The 18,092-nt window shown below is 36.8% G+C and overlaps 1 protein-coding gene across 1 annotated transcript; it reads left to right on the top strand.

Annotated features, from left to right (window-relative positions):
• The first annotated feature begins 15,482 nt into the window (after positions 1-15,482).
• Positions 15,483-16,426, top strand: LOC141644357 (uncharacterized). The gene is made up of 4 exons (XM_074453862.1): positions 15,483-15,710; positions 15,840-16,022; positions 16,141-16,224; positions 16,319-16,426. The coding sequence occupies exons 1-4, from the start codon at positions 15,687-15,689 to the stop codon at positions 16,424-16,426; spliced, it is 399 nt and encodes a 132-aa protein (XP_074309963.1). The 5' UTR covers positions 15,483-15,686.
• Positions 16,427-18,092: the final 1,666 nt, after the last annotated feature.

Below are 18,092 nucleotides of genomic sequence, written 5' to 3'. Positions count from 1 at the left end.
AACTTGCGCGATTCCCTTGCACACCACCCAACAGAGACGAGAATATGTAAACGATGAAATTTCGTTTAAAGTCATCTCCACCATCTTTCTGCATGGATAATTTGTTCAAGACGTGGTGATCATCGATATATTTGTGTGGATATTGCTTTCGGAAGTTTTCCAACGTAGCTAAATAAGCAGGACACTTATCCACATGTGACGCTTCCTCAACAGGTCTTGAACCCATTGGAATGCTCATGCAAAGATGGATGTCCTCCTCTAATACAGAGAGTTTTTTGTCAAATAACCATCCCTTTTTGGGTTGTAATTTGACACTAGCTAGCCAATAAGCAAGGTCCCGGGAACCTTGTCTGTTTCAATCATTAATGACCGCCAAAGCCCATGTCTTTTATAGCTTGAATCGTTGATCACTCGGTGGATTTTTCGTATCTTTCGAGAAAGTTGTACAACCCTTTTGGCGACATTCGAGTCCTCACTGTAGGCAGTCCCTCTGTACGCACCCTCTGTTTTTTTGCTGGTGGAGGAGCGGCAGCTTGCTCAACAACCGCCTGTGATGGTCGCTTCATCTTGTAGCCTGTTTCACAATAATCATCTTTAGCGTCACAAAATAAGCTGAAAGGATACACAAAAATAAGAACTAATATTTATATAGTCTATTTTGGGGGGGATAGGACCTGAGATTCACAAAATAACTCTCCAGTTTCACGAAATAAGACATAAGATTTATATAGTCTGAATGTGAGGATAAGACCTGAGATTCACAAAATAACTTCTCAGTTTCACAAATTAACCTCTATGATTCACAAAATAAGGCATAAAATTTATATAGTCTGAATCCAGGGATAAGACCTGAGATGCACAAAATAAACCCCCAGTCTCACAAAATAAGCTATAGGATTCAAAAATAAGCTATATGATTTATAGTCTGAAACTGTTCTTGATCCAACGCCAAGACCAAAAGACAGCCTAGGAGGGGACGGGTGAACCCTTTTTTGGGGGACGGCGTTAACAGTAGGGGCCGGGAGTCCTAAAACGGGACGGGAAAGGGTTTAGGGTTGGATTAGGCGGATCCGCTACCGCGGAACCGCCTAATCCAACCCTAAACCCTTTCCCTTGTACATAGTCATTCGACCAACGACAAGACCAAAAGACACCCTAGGAGGGGACGGGTGAACCCTTTTTGGAGGACGGGGTTAACAAAGTAGGGGCGGGTGTCCTAAAACGGGACGGGAAAGGGTTTAGGGTTGGGTTAGGCGGATCGCACCGCGGATCCGCCTAATCCAACCCTAAACCCTTTCCCTTGTACATAGTCATTCGACCAACGCCAAGACCAAAAGACACCCTAGGAGGGGACGGGTGAACCCTTTTTAGGGGACGGGGTTAACAAAGAGGGGCCGTGTGTCCTAAAACGGGACGGGAAAGGGTTTAGGGTTGGGTTAGGCGGATCCGCTACCGCGGATCCGCCTAATCCAACCCTAAACCCTTTCCCTTGTACATAGTCATTCGACCAACGCCAAGACCAAAAAACACCCTAGGAGGGGACGGGTGAACCCTTTTTTGGGGGACGGGGTTAACGTAGAGGGGTAGGGTGTCCTAAAAACGGGACGGGAAAGGGTTTAGGGTTGGGTTAGGCGGATCCGCACCGCGGATCCGCCTAACCCAACCCTAAACCCTTTCCCTTGTACATAGTCATTCGACCAACGCCAAGACCAAAAGACACCCTAAGAGGGGACGGGTGAACCCTTTTTTGGGGGACGGGGTTAACAGTAGGGGCCGGGTGTCCTAAAACGGGACGGGAAAGGGTTTAGGGTTGGATTAAGTAGCGGATCCGCTACCGCGGATCCGCCTAATCCAACCCTAAACTCTTTCCCTTGTACATAGTCATTCGACCAACGACAAGACCAAAAGACACCCTAGGAGGGGACGGGGTTAACAGTAGGGGGCCGGGTGTCCTAAAACGGGACGGGAAAGGGTTTAGGGTTGGGTTAGGCGGATCCGCCTAATCCAACCCTAAACCCTTTCCCTTGTACATAGTCATTCGACCAACGCCAAGACCAAAAGACACCCTAGGAGGGGACGGGTGAACCCTTTTTGGGGACGGGGTTAACGGAGAGGGGCCGGGTGTCCTAAAACAAACGGGACGGGAAAGGGTTTAGGGGTTGGGTTAGGCGGATCCGCTACCGCGGATCCGCCTAATCCAAACCCTAAACCCGTTCCCTTGTACATAGTCATTCGACCAACGCCAATACCAAAAGACACCCTAGGAGGGGACGGGTGAACACTTTTTGGGGGACGGGGTTAACAGAAGGGGGCCGGAAATGTCAACGGGGCATGAAGTTATTATTGAAGTTATTATTGAAATTGTCATTTGAAGTTATTATGAAACATTAGGGAACGCAAGGATTCACAAAAAACAAAGAACACAAAGCAAACTTCATTAATAAAACATAGTAGTCATACATTATATTTATAAACTATCGACAATAGAACACGGCAAACAAGATAGCAAGTTCAATGCCGAAAATTACAAAGATAGTATTTTAGGAAAAGGGATACAAATGTAGGCTATAGGTCCATAATAGAAGGTAAATCAATAGAACATGCATCTATACAATTGCGTAATAAGTTGACAAAGAATAGCAATTGCAAAGTGGCTCGTTCAAGAGACATCATCTGGAGGTAAAGAACGTAAGTTCTCATAAATTGTAGCGCGATCAATAGCATTCAGAAGGTTCATGGCACTTGGATGGTTATATTGGTGAAAATGAAGGATGAATTTAGTGACATATTATCACAAACAAACATTTGCACGTTTGGAATATTAGGTTAGCACCCCTATGAATAATTAGAATACCCTCCACATGGTTGATTTCAAGAGAAAGCCAATATGCAGCGGTTACACCGGGAGCATTGGGATGAATAAGAAATAACTGAGACCAATTCCGACACACAATAGCCATATTTGCCTTGTCTTCAAAGGCATCAAGTTTAGAAAATATATTATGCATAACTCCTTGAATTGAAAACAGAATGTTGTGAGTGATAGCGAGGGGAAGATAATTTAACTTCTGCCAAATCAGCTTCCTTAAAAGACAAACTGATTGCGTTTTGTTTTTGACAGACATAAGCTGCACGAAATGACGATTCGTCTTCTTCAAAAGCATTAACGACACACCCTTTGCACCAAGACTCCATAATTCACTAAAAATAATAATAGGAACGCATAGTAGGTTAGTAACTAAATGAATAAGTTTCACAATGGCAGATCTAGGTTTCACAACAACTACTCCAAGATTCACAAAATCAAGTATACGATTCACGTAATTATGAATCAACATTACAGCATCGAGAGACAGAACAGAATCTCATCAAGTGCATGCCAGCTAAATTATTATGAAAGTTGTATTCGAAGTTATTATGAAAGATAGATGCTCGAGGATTGACAAAATAAAAGGAAAATAAACTTGATTAATAGAACATAGTATTCATACATTATGTTGATACAACATCCGAAATAGAAAACTACTGATTACATATTTATACAAGGGTGCCTTAGCAAGTATACAAAAGTAAGATTAAATACTAACGGTGATAGACCTAAGTACACCGACCAACAACTAAACATAATAGGTTCATTTGAAATTTAATTTAGTAGCTACATCCCTATCACGCAAGGGTACAACTTTAAGTCCTACAACTGTGTTCATAAGGTATTACTGTCCTCATATTCAGCCTGCTTCTGTACAATTCCTTGTGTTGTATTATAAGGGCATTGTAGGCAAGCTTTCTTTAGATGTACAAGAAAGCAAATATATCAAAGATGAAGATGAGGACGATGAAGATAATCGATCCCTCCAAAACAAGTCTTTCTCATGGCATATATGTTCTGCCATATCCCACAATTTGGTGTTGCTCATTTAGCCAGAAACAAATCACAACTAGAAGGCCGGGCTAAATGAGCAACACAAATGTCGGGATATGGCGGAAAAAATATAGGTCGTGAGAAAGGCTTGTTTGTAGGGATCGATCTTCATCGTTATCATCTTCATCTATGATACATATTCTTTCTACTAGTACAAGGAAAGAAAGGTAACCTAAAATTCCGTTTTAATACAACCCAAGGAATTGTACAGATGAGGCAGAGTTTGAGCATAGTAATACCTTAAGAACACATTTGTAAGACTTAAAAGTGTACCCTTGCGTGATAGGGAATGTAGCTACTAAATTATATTTCAAATGACCCGATAATAGTCCCTACGATTGAAGAAGTCTGTCCGGCAAAATAGCATATCCATGTAATGAGCTCAAACTCTGCCTCTTCAAAGATATCGACTACCCGACCCGTACACCAAGTGTCCATAGTTGGCAACGTATACGCAGACAGGAGCAATTGACCTAGGCATATAAATAACTAAAACAATTCAGACAAAAATAAATGAAAATAACTAAAACATAATAAGTAATACATTTCGTACACATACACAAAATGTCATGTTTCGTATAAGTACATTCCAGATAAGTAGGATTAAAAGCCATATCAAAACAAGGTAAAGCATTCAGATGAAGTTTTACAAATGACCAACTATGGACAAAGTGGTCTATAGGTTTCGCAAGATAAGGTCTATGCTTTAGACAAGCATTCACATAAACTCATCATAAAAAGATGACAATCATGAGGCAGGTTTGACTTCCTGCATTATAATGAGAATGATTCGCAAAATATTCCACCAGATTCACAAAATATTCCACCAGATTCACAAAAACGAGTACAAGATTCACAAAATTAACTCGGGTTTAACAACGACACATCAGTCCAATATTCACAATATCACCTCCAAGTTTCATGATACACAAACACAGGTTTAACTTCCTGCATTATAATGAGAATGATTCACAAAATATTCCACCAGATTCACAAAATATTCCACCAGATTCACAAAAACGACTCCAAAATTCACAAAATTAACTCAGGTTTAACAACACATCAAACCAATATTCACAATATCGCCTCCAAGTTTCATGATACACAAACACAGAACTATGTCGCCATTGCAGAATCAACAGAGCACCACAACAACAACAACAAAAAAGCACAATATTAACAAAAACGAAACATATTAAGCAATGAACAATGAGAAAAACCTAATAAACAAAAATTGACGAAGTAAGTATTGAAGAGAGCGAACAGGACATACAAATAGTAGATCGAAAATGCTCCGAAATTGATTTTGTTGCGTTAGATCTTGATCGGATAATTCTTCGAGGATGATTAAAACTGCATTATAATGAAAATGATTTAGTAATACATTATCGAAAAAAATAGTAGATTGAAAAGCTTCAGAAAATAGTAGATCTACAATAATTGATCGAAAATGAAGAAAAATAGTGATACGAACGAGAATATCACATACCTAGATCCGAAAAAGGACGACCGAACAGAGATGATGATGATGATGACGATCGCGATCAAAATATCAGATGATGAACTGCGTGTGATTCAGACGATGATGAACGAAGTTAATCGAAAAACGGTAGTTGTTGAGTGTTGAGAGTTGAGTAAATGCGTGAAAGACAGAGACAGGGAGAGAGAGAGAGAGTAAAATGTCGTAAATGAAGTTGTTGGCTGGCATTTGCTTTGAGTGTGTGATTAAATAGGGACACGTGGCAGCATCTGGTGCGTCTATAGTTATTAGATCTGACGATTTAGAAGGTGTCCAGCCGCCTCACCCTAAGAAGGGTACCTCACATGATTCAATCTCTATATATATATATATATATATATATATATATATATATAGAGAGAGAGAGAGAGAGTAGAGTAAAGTTCTCCTAAGTCCCTTCCATCGATTGAGTCCCTAAGTCTTTCTAAGGGCCTTAGGATGAAGGGGATGGAGGGATGAGATTACATCTCAATGAAGGGCTAGAAATGAATCTAGCTAATCTTCCTCCCTAATCATTCCTAATCTCTTCCTTATTCTAATCTTATTCTTATCATTCATTCACTCATCTCTCTTTCATTCTTTCAAAAAAACAAAACTTTATCTCTCATCCTCTCTTCCTCTCATCAACAAACCAAAAAAAACCAAAAAAAAAACCCAAAATCAAAACAATTCAAAAGAAATCTGAGAAACAAAAAAATTGAACCTCCCTCCTTCCCGCCCGTCCCCTGAAACAGCACGGCAACCACCACACCCGACCACACCACGGCAACCACCACACCCGACCACGCCGCCGGAAACCACCACTATCACCCACCAACCCGCATCACCTTCCTTCCACTATCACCCACCACTGCTACCACCACCAGCCCACCCCACGAACCCGCCTACCCGACACCACCAGCCCACCGCCACGAACCACTCACCTCCACAGCCGACTCACCCCCACAACCACAGCCCTACAACCACGGCCGACCACAACCCAGCCGACTCCCTCTCCTCCCCTGCCGTCCACCAAACGCCGTCCTCTGCTGTTTTCAATTTTTTTTTTTTTTCGGTTTTTTTTCTTTTGTTTTGTTTTTTGTTTGTTTTTGGTCGTCGACATCACAAGCTTTTTTTTAAAATTTTGGATCTCGTTTTTTGAGATTTTGTTTTCGTTTTCTTAGATTTGGTTTTGATTTCGGTTTTTAATTATTTACCATTCATTTGATTTTTGTTTTGTTCTTGTTTCGATTTTTTTTTTTTAGATCTAATATTCTTGGTTTTTATTTTGGTTTTTTTTCTTTTTTTTTTAATTTCAGATTCGGTTTTATTTTGAATTCCGTGTTTACTTGTGTCGGATTCCTTTTTTTAAGGTATAGATTCCATTTTGTAAACGGTTCTATTTAATTAGTTGGTGTTTTACATCGTTTTTTTATTTTAGATCTAATATTGTTGGTGTTTATCTTGGTGTTTAAATATTGTTGGTGTTTTACATCGTTTTTTATTTTTTATTTTCGTTTTACATCATTTTTTATTTTAGATCTAATATTGTTGGTGCTTGATTTTTTACAAATCTCGCCTTGTTAATATTAGTTAAAATTTCATTTTTTTTTTGATACAATTACATTTTTTTGGGTTAAAATTACACTTTTTTTGGTTAAAATTACACTTTTTTTGGTTAAAATTACCCCTATTTCTGTTATAATTACACTTTTTTTTTATTACAATTACACTTTTACTTGTTGGAATTACACATTTTCTTGTTACAATTACACCTTTTCCTATTAAAATTACACTTTTTCTTGTTGGAATTACACTTTCTCTTGTCACAATTACACTTTTTGTTCTTATAATTACACTTTTTTTTGTTACAATTACACTTTTTATGTTAAAATTACACTCAATTCTGTTACAATTACACTTTTTCGTATTAAAATTACACTTTTTCTTGTTGGAATTACACTTTTTCTTGTTACAATTACACTTTTTCTGTCACAATTACACTTTTTCTTCTTACAATTACACTTTTTGTTACCATTACACTTTTTATGTTAAAATTACACTCAATTCTGTTACAATTACACTTTTCCCTGTTAAAATTACACTTTTCCTTGTTGAAATTACATTTTTTTCCTTTAAAATTACACCTTTCTACTTTAAAATTACACTTTTTTCGGTTAAAATTACACTTTTTCCTGTTAAAATTACACTTATTTCTATTAATGACTAAAGTTACACTCTTGGACTAAAGTTAGACAGACTAATTTGGACAATTTGGACAATATGGACTAACTAATTTGGACAATTTGGACTAACTAATTTGGACAATTTGGACAATATGGACTAACTAATTTGGACATTTTGGACAATATGGACTAACTAATTTGGACTATTTGCACTATTTGGACGAACTAATGGAGTTTACGACTAAATTGAATACAATATTTACAACTAAATTTGAGTAATTTAGATTGTGCAATTCCAATCATTTATTTTAGTCCACAATTCATTTATAGTGCAATTCATTGAGAATTCATTTTGAGTCATTTAGATTGTGCAATTCCAATCATTGTCCACTAAAGTGTAACTTAGTAAATTGATAGTGTGTGTATCTTTTATCATTTTATGAGTGTAATTTTAGTCCACAAAAGTGTAATTTTAGTCCACAAAAGTGTAATTTTAGTCTACAAATGTGTAACTTTAATCCACAAATGTATAAATTTAGTCTACAAAAGTGTAATTTTAGTCCACGAAAGTGTAATTTAAGTCCATAAAAGTGTAATTTTAATCCAAATGTATGACTATAGTCCAAATTTGTGTATCTTTAGTCCAAATCGTGTAATTTTAGTCCAAATTGTGTAATTTTAGTCCAAATTTTTGTAATTTTAGTCCAAATATCTGTAATTTCAGTCCAAATTTGTCTAACTTTAGTCCAAAAGCGTAACTTTAGTCATTGAGAAGATAACTTTAGTAGAGATCAATGTAACTTTAATGACGACAAGTGTAATTTTAAAGGAAAAAAGTGTAATTTTATCAGAAAAAAGTGTAATTTTAACAAGGAAAAAAGTGTAATTTTAACAAGGAAAAAACTGTGATTTTAACGGAAAAAAGTGTAATTTTAACGGAAAAAAGTGTAATTTTAACTAAAAAAAAGTGTAATTTTAACGGAAAAAAGTGTAATTTTAACGGAAAAAAGTGTAATTTTAACCGATAAAGTAATTTTAATAGATCCTAAATAACACAATACCAAAAGAAAATTTTAAATACAAAATTTGGAAAATATATATAACAAGATGAATATTAACAAAGTGATATCAACAAGAAAAAAGTAAAAAATGAGACTTCATAACTAATAGATTTAGTACTATAATTTTAACCGGAAAAAAAAGTGTAATTTTAACACAAAAAATTATAATTTTAACGGAAAAAAATGTATTTTTAACAAGGAAAAAACTGTGATTTTAACCGAAAAAAGTGTAATTTTAACGGAAAAAAGTGTAATTTTAACGGATAAAAGTGTAATTTTAACCAAAAAAGTGTAATTTTAACCGAACAAGTAAGTTTAATAGATCCTAAATCACAAAAAAAAACCAAAACATCAAAATTGAAAAAAAAAAAAAAAAAAACGGAAATGGAAAAAAAACGGGTCAATGAAAATTTATCTATTTTAGTAGATCTAAAATTAAAATTAAAAAAACTCACAAAGTTAAAAGAATATTATATAGCAAGACGATATAAGGAGAAAACAAAACAACAAAACTAAATAAAAAGAACACTCAAACATCAAGTTAAAAAAAAAAAAAAAAAAAAAAAAAAAAAAAAAAAAAAAAAAAAGAAATTGACGTCGGGCGGCGGCGGCGGCAGCGGTGGTGGTGTCCGGTGGGTGGTGGTAGGTGGATGGTGAATGAGGAAAAGATGAGTAAATGATTTATTTGGATTTTTTGGGTTTTTTATTTGTTTGGTTTTTTGGGTTTTTTTTTTCTTGGTTTTTTTGGAGAGAATATGGAGAAGTGAGATATAGAGAGAGAATGAGGAGATGTGATAATGAGTTGGTGAATGAAAGATGAGGAGGATTAATGTAGTTAATGAGAAAATTAGAGGAATATGGCAAAATTAGAGCATTAACCTTAATTTTTGGGTTTTCATCTTAGCCCTCCATTTCCAAGATCCAATGGCCCATAATGGGACTTATGGACTCAAATGTAAGAGGAGGACTCATTTGATCTTTTCACTATATATATATATATATATATATATATATATATATATATATATATATATATATATATATATATATATATATATATAGAGTGAGCATCCCATGAGTCTAGCATCTTAGATGAGTCTAGCATATCAATAAGAACCATTGGATCTTATTGATCCAACCGTCCTGATTATGACACGTGTGCTTATTTAAAAAAAAAAAAAAAAAAAAAAAAAAAAAAAAAAAACTAGGCGCGTTGATATATAAAGAACGACACATTCATTATTCATCATAAATTCACTTTCTTTTTTCTCTCTAAAACGCTTTGTATCTCTCTGTACAAACCGCTTCACGTTCTTTTTCTTTGGCAGTTAATTCACTAAACCATAAATTTTTTCCGAAAATTTTATTACATCAAGCAAAATCGCATTAATCAAGTGAAGATCATTATTATATTTACTCAGAACAATCGTTTCGAAGATGACGAAGAGGTATAAAATCGCTCTATTTCATTATATTGTTTTTAAACTTATTTCGCCACTTCATGTTGTTGCTGTTGCTATTATTGTTGTTATTGTTGTTGTTTTTAGTGTTGATTATACTATTTTTTCTTCAAATAAACACCGACTTAGGGTTCTTATTTTGCTCAAAGCAGGAAATTGATTTTTCCGCGAAAAATTAAGTTATTATTGTTGTTGTTGTTATTCTTGTTGTTGTTAGTCTTGATTATAGTGATTTGAAGCGTTTATTAATTGCTCGAAGAAAGAAATTGAGTTTTCAGTAAAAAATTAGGTTATTACTGTTGTTGTTGTTGTTATTGTTGTTGTTGTTAGTCTCGATTATAGTGATTTGAAACGTTTATTAATTGATCGAAGAAAGAAATTGAGTTTTCAGTAAAAAAAATTAGGTTATTACAGTTCTTGTTGTTAATCTTGCTGTTTTGCTCGAAGAGAGTAACTGATTTTCTGCGTTCTAGTTTTTCGCTTCAAAATTAGGGTTAATAATTTGTAATAAATGAGCAATTAATGTGTATTACCGTTCTGCTTTCGATTGAATTATTTGTTCGTCGTGTTGAGTTATTTGTGATTTGCAGGGAATTTTCATTTTCCTGAAGTTAATAAAATTTCTGAACAAATCTACAGTAACAATATTACTGTAAAACTGTCATAGTAAAAGTGTATCCCCTATCGTTTTAAAGAGTAGCAATTGCGTCTGTAACAGTGTTACTGTAGTTTTATATTAAAACAATTGTTTGACAATACTGTAACACTGTCTCATTCTGTGAGGATACTATCATTCTTATTCCATTCCACATTCTTTCTAAGACTCGTCCACCATCATACCTCTTTGATGTAATAAATTTGTAATTGTTTTAGTTTTAATGTTATTCTGTTTTGGTTTTTTGATAAACAATCTCGGGAAAGCGAGAGGTAGTACCGAAAAATCGACGTCGAAGAAGGCTAAAGTGGAAGCATCGGAAAAGACAATGAGCAAAAAAGCGCCGACACGAAGCCTTCCAAACCGTCGGCACGAAAAAACGTCGAAGCATCTCATGCTGATCAGTATGTCCCTATAACTCTTCGTCGTGCCGAGCTGATTTGCATGAAATGTCCCTTTTCCTGAAATTAATAATATTTCTCAACAGATCTACATTGACAATGTTACTGTTACACTATCAGAGTAAAAGTGTATCCCCTATCCTTTTGAAGGGCAGCAATTGCTTCTGTAACAGTGTTACTGTAATTTTATAACAAAACAATTGTTTGACAATACTGTAACACTGTCTCATTCTATGAGGATACTATCATTCTTGTTCCATTCCACATTCTTTGTCAGACTCGTCCACCATCATTTCGGTTTAATAGTTGTAATTGTTTTAGTTTTAATGTTATTCTGTTTTGGTTTTTTGATAAACAATGTCGAAAGCAGGCGTAGTAACCGAGAAATCTTTGTCAAGAAGAAGGCTAAAGTGGAAGCTTCGGAAAAGACAACGAGCAAAAAGCGCCGACACGAAGCCTTCCAAAATGCCAAAGAACGAAAAACGTTGAAACATCTCATGCGGATCAAGTATGTCCCTATAACTCTTCGTTGTGTTGAGTTGTTAGTGATTTGCATGAAATGTCCCTTTTCCTGAAGTTTATAATATTTCTCAACATATATACATTAACAATGTTCTTGTAACACGATAAAGAATGCGTATACTACCCCTATCCTTTTAAAAAGAGCAACATCATTACCTATCGGTGTAGTATTTGTAATTGATTTACTTTTAATCTTATTCGATTTTGATTTTTGGAAAAACAATGTCGGAAAGCGGAGGTGCCCGAGAAATCACCATGCGACGAAGAAGGCAAAAGTAGCAAAGATCGAGAAGACACCTAGCAAAAAGGTGCCAACACGAAGCCATCAAAACCAACAAAGACAGAAGGAAGTCGAAGCATCTCATGCATCCGAGTATGTGTCTACAAATCTTTGCTCGACCGCAAGTCACTACTATTAGGGTTTATGATATATTGTCTCATTGTTACAAGAAACAGAATCAATTGATCTTTAAAAAATTATTCGACCGCCATTATTCGTATTCCATTTGTCATTTCTTCAACGACTTGACTACCATCATTCCTTTTCAATTTAATTGTTGTCTTTTATATTGTTATTGTAAACTTCTGATTTTAATTTTTGAAAATAACAATGTCAGGAAAGAAGAGGTACCTGAGAAATCAGCTACCACTAAAAAGGCTAAAGTGGCCGCATCAGAGAAGCAACAGAGCAAAAAGGTGCCGACAGAGAACTTGCCAAAGCCGACTAAGAAGATGCAGACCGAAAAGCTTTCAAATCCTACAACTAAAAAGGCGACGAAGGTGCCTACAGAGAGTCTACGCTGTGCAACACCGCTCCTTCAAAAAAGGTGCCGGTGAAGGAAAGTAAGGTGCCTACTGAAAAGGTCCTTAAGCCACCAGCAGCAGTACCAAGGGAGCAGGCTGCGAATGTTCCGATCCAGCAAAGTAAAAAAGAAACCAATGTGACCAGGAAGAAGGCAGCAGAAAAGCCGTCGCATGATGTTCCAGTGTTGTTGAAGGAGCAATCGGTGCCCATTGAGAAGCAAGCAAGTGCACCTCCTCAAAAGGCAAGAATCGTGCCAACGTCAAAGGCAAAGCGACTAAGCAATCAAAATCGGTTGCAAAGGAGACAAAAGAAGAGGTGCCCAAAAAGTTATCAGTAACAAAGGGTCGGACCCGAAAACAAAGAACGGCCAAATCTGCAGAGTTGGTGACAGAAGAGGTGGCAAAGAAGGTGCCCAAACAAAAGATGGCGGAGAAGGTTGTACCAAAAAAGAAAGTTTCAGCGGCAAAAGAGCCAATAGCAGAAAAGCTAGTAAGCAAGAAAGAGAGCGTGAAGGTGTACGTAAAAAAAAAGAAACCGACAAACGCAGTGCCAAAAAAGGTGGCAGAAACAAAGAAACCAAAAGACGAGTAACAAAAAAGAGACCTAGAGATAAGCCCATGTCATCTGAAGATGAAAGTGATAGAGATTATGAGGTTTCGGATGACTCGAGCGTCAGCTCCAAAATGTCGAAGAGGGCTAAAACAGAGAAGAGACCAGCCAAGACGGTGGTGAAGGCTGAAAAAGAAGAGGTCTTAAAAAAGTATGTGTCTTTCTAGTTGCCAAAACTTGTATGTTTAAAGTTTCAGTTTCAGTTTCATTGTTACAGTAACACCTATACTGTAACATTTTTATGCTGTTTAAGTGCTACTTTGTAATGATGTCTTTGTAACATTGTCGATTATACTTGTTTGTTAATTGATCTTAGAAGGAAATTAATTTTCCATTAAAAAATTAGGTTGTTCTTTGTTCTTGTTGTTATTGTTGTTGTTTGTGTCGATTATACTTATTCGTAATAAATTTAGCCTAACTGTTTTGCTCGAAGTGAGTAATTGATTTTCTGCGTTCTAGTTTTTCGATTCAAAATTAGGGTTAATAATTTGTAATAAATGAGCAATTAATGTGTGTTACCGTTCTCCTTTCTACTGATTTATTTGTTCGTCGTGTTGAGTTGTTTAAAGTTTCGGTGTTACGAATGACTTTCTTTGTATCCTTGTTTTGTTGCTTTCTTTACCGCTTTGGTTTGTTGGCATAAAATAGTGTCACACTTGTTTAAGCGGTGGTGCTAATTTACACTTCCTTAATACAGGCGGATAAATACCCAACTAAGTGCGGGGCCCGGTCGTTGGTTGATGTTATGAGCAAGTTTACCGTAAAGCGTAAGAAAGCCATTAAAGAAATTGGTTTTGGAGGACTATTGAAGATGAATATATCAGTAGTCCCTTCCGGCTAATGAGACTTGCTTGTTGAGGCTTTTGATTGCGACAGTTTGAAGGTTCATGTAACTGAAACAGAGGAGTTTGTCTTTGTCACAAGTATGATGTTCATGACCTATTTTTACCGCCGGTGAAGGGTAATAATGTGGTCTTTGACCGCGATCGGTCGCGGATCCCATCTTGAGGACACGAGTTAAAAAACAAATGGAGAAGGAAGTTCAACATCTCTACAAAGACAGAACATCAAGCTAGATTTGGTGACTAGTTGGTTTAAGAATAACAAGGGTGCCTGCGGTGAAGAGTTCAAGCAGATGTTCGTTCTTTATGCGCTCTCCACTTTTTTAGCGCCGACTCCAAATTATTCTGTTGATTTCAGTTGTTGAAGGTGTGGACGATGTTGAAAAAATAAAAGGTTTTAATTGGTCAAAGTATGTCTATGAGAAGGTAGTAGAGGGCGTCAAGGGGTTGAAGACAGGAACGGTTAAGTGTCTTTGTGGGTGTATTGTGGTGTCTTTGTTGGCCTACATTCACCGGTTTGAGTTCCATGGCGAGGTACAACCAACCGACTTACCTCGATACAAAGCATTGGAAAGATGAAAATCTTTCAAAAAGAGTCAAAGACGAAGGAAAGATTGGCTGTCTAGGAACTAATGAGATGTCAGAAACTGTCTATCCTATTTGCCTTGGCAAGGGATCCCCAGCTGAAGGTAATGTGGCACTGTCAGTGTAATATCGTCACCTGTAATATGGTCTTTGTGATATTATTCGTAATGGCTTTACTGTAATAATATTATCATGTTACCTTACTATATTGTTAATTAATATTAATTACTAATTACTAATATGTTTTCGTAAATATGATGGGCGAGAATCGATGAAGGTGAGGATGACGAGCAGTTTTTCTTAAGAGTAATGAGGGAAGGGAGTACATCTTGATGGAGAAGCTTCCTGGCATTGAAACAGATGCCGAGTTGAAGGAAAAAGCTGTTGATGTGAGTTGTTTTTATAAATTTAATTGTCTGCAATTGTTACAACTCCCAAATCTGGTATCTAATTCATTTCTTTCTTTTTGGTTTATTGACTTAGGAGACCGAGCTGATGTTCTTTGATGTATAGGAGGGATTCCAACCTTGTTCACGAGAGATTTGCTCGGCGATGAAGGTTTTCGAATCAAAGCGAAAAGTAAATCACCACTAAAACCTGAATACCTTAAATATGCCGAAGATGTTGTGCGAAAGGCTGAATCGTTGAAGAGGAGGGCGAATGACTTCCCGGTATATACAAGGTCCAAAGTCAGTAGGAAGTTGGAACCATTTCCAACAGAGAAAAGTCCTAGGACAGTTAAGTCAGAATCCCTGGTAAAGGAAGTATTGAGCAGTTTAAGTGAGCAACATCATGAAGAAGATGATGAAGAGGTTCATGACGAGGACAGGCAAGATGAGATGGAGGACGGAGTGGAAAGTGACGATGAGGACGGGACTGATGATGGCAACGATGATGACGGGACTGATGATGGCAATGATGATGATGGGACTGATGATGCAGAGGATGATGATGAGGACGGGGATGACGATGGCGGCGATGTTGAGAGTCGTCTTAAAAACAAGAGTCTTCAAGAGGGTGGCACGGACATAGATAACGATGAAGAAAGTGCCGATGAGGAGGAAGACGATGAAGAGGATGAAAAGGAAAAGGAGGATGAAGAGGAAGAAGACCAAGAGGACAAAGAGGAGGATGTAAAGGATGCTGAAAGCCAATCTGGTGAAGGTAATAGATCGAGTAAAGTGTTCTTTGTTATTACTTTTAGTTATACTTTTACAATAACACTGTTACTGTAATATTTTATATATATTAATAGTTAGTAATATAATATTCAATTACTTACTTGTGATGCAGATGAAGAGGATGATGCAGAGGAAAAGGATGATGCAGATGAAGACGATGATGCAGATGAGGAGGATGAATCTGGCAAAGGTCAAGAGGATGACGGAGATGAAGAGGAGGAGGATGATAAAGAAGAAGAAAATGAAGACGACAAAGAGGGGAGTGGCGAGGATGATGAAGATGCATCTGATGAAGGTAATATAGTAACAATACTACAATAATCTAATCACTTGCACTAACACTGTTACATGATCGCTGTTATAGAGTTTTCATTTTACAAATAATTACTAATAATCAATTACTTTCCTTTTAGATGAAAACGATGATGCTGATGAATATGATGCATCCGGGCAGGGTGACAAAACAACTAGCGAGCCAGAAGATGAATCTGGTGAAGGTAATAGTGTAATGCTGTTATAGCCTTTCTGTTACTGGGTGCTTTTTTAACAAACAATTTAGTAATATATTTTCATTCATTATCTGCTACACAGATGACAAGGCAGAGGCCGAAGGTGATGCATCAGGCCAGCCTGAAGATAACCCAACTAGTGAGGCAGGTGAAGAGCCATCTCCTGAAGGTAATTGAGGAATCTATTTAAACTCGTTGTATTACCTGATGTAACACTGTTAGCACTGTTACTGTAACACGGTTATAGTAACAATGTTACTGTGACGTAGTTTTAACAGAAGTTTACAGTTTATCTATTGTACCTTTTTTGGTTCAAAGAAAAATTGTTAATATATATTGAATCCAATTACCTGTGACACAGATGACGAGGAAGAGGCGGAAGTTGATGAATCAGGCAAGCCTGAAGACAACCCAGCCAATGAGGCAGCTAAAGAAGGATCTCCCGAAGGTAATAGAGAAATCTATTTGCACTCGTTGTATTAGCTGATGTAACATCATTAGCATTCTATGTAACATCGTTATAGTAACGCTTATTTATTCTTCGTGTCGTAGTTTTATCAGAAGTTTACAGTGATATATATATTCAATTATCTGCTACACAGATGACAACGAAGAGGCCGAAGATGATGCATCGGGCCAAGCTGAAGAGAACCCAACGACTGAGGCAGCTGAAGAAGGATCTTCTGAAGGTAATTTTCTGAGAACAATCGTTAGTATAACTATGAGACATTGTTGATCCGAAAAACATTAGTAATTTATATTTAATTCAATTACTTGTGCCACAGATAACAAGGAAGAGGCCGATGATGATGCATCAGACCAGGTTGTTGACCAACCAACCAGTGAGGGAAATGAAAAGGAAGATGACGATAAAGATGAAGAGGATGATGGGAATGAAAAACCAGATGAAGAGAACGATGATGATAAAGATGAAGACAATGCTGGCGATAAAAACGAAGATAACAGTAAGGAGGATGAAGCAACTGGTAATGAAGACGCCGATGGGAATGATGAAAAAGGCGAGGAAGGAGAAAAACCCGGTGTTGAGGTGATGATGAGACAAGTTGGCGACGAAGAACCAATAACTACTCGGTGCGGTCAGGTAGCGAAGAAGATGACGACGATGATGAAGTTGATATTGTCGATGATTGCGTGATGAGATCCCGTATGACAATTACGACGAAGATATGGCGACCACTATTTGTTACATGTCGAAACAATCAAGACGGATGCGCGTGATGGATCCTCGCTACCGCACAATCGAATGTGGCCTACCAGCTCCGGATCTAACACTTGTGTCCAAGAGTATGATAAAACACAAGGAGATAATGGCGCCTATTCTTGAAGTTAGGAAAGAAACAATTGACTATTGTTTTATCGACGATGACGAGAACCTCTCAGATACGTGAGTACTTTATTTACTCTTGCACTGTGATAAACAAAACGTTTTACTTTGCAAGTGAATACTGTTTCAACTGAATAGTTATTCTTTGTTAAACTGTTACTCTATTAAAAGGTGTTCGACTATTACATCTCATTGTCCAACAGGAAAGGCTTGTCTCGTATGGGAAGTATCACTTCATTCCAAGGGAAGATTTAACTTCATTGGCTCCTGGTGAGCTTATTTATATAATGGTCACTGAATGTTGGTCAATGTTCTTTGAATGACCTCATCTCCGAAAGGTAGCAAGTGATACACCATTGAGGATCTTCATGGGCTTGGGTCAATCTGTATGTTACTGTAATAAATAAATTTTTATTCTTATTGATTTTGTGTTTCTATAATGTTTATTGACTTTGTATTTATATTTATTTTTGTAGGACGCATTAGCAACGATGGCTCTTGGAAAACCCAT

The sequence above is a fragment of the Silene latifolia genome, chromosome 1 (genome assembly GCF_048544455.1).
Source record: "Silene latifolia isolate original U9 population chromosome 1, ASM4854445v1, whole genome shotgun sequence".
In the NCBI taxonomy this organism is placed as follows: Eukaryota; Viridiplantae; Streptophyta; class Magnoliopsida; order Caryophyllales; family Caryophyllaceae; genus Silene; species Silene latifolia.
The sequence above is the reverse complement of the archived record's forward strand: the minus strand, read 5'-3'. Positions and strand labels throughout refer to the sequence as shown.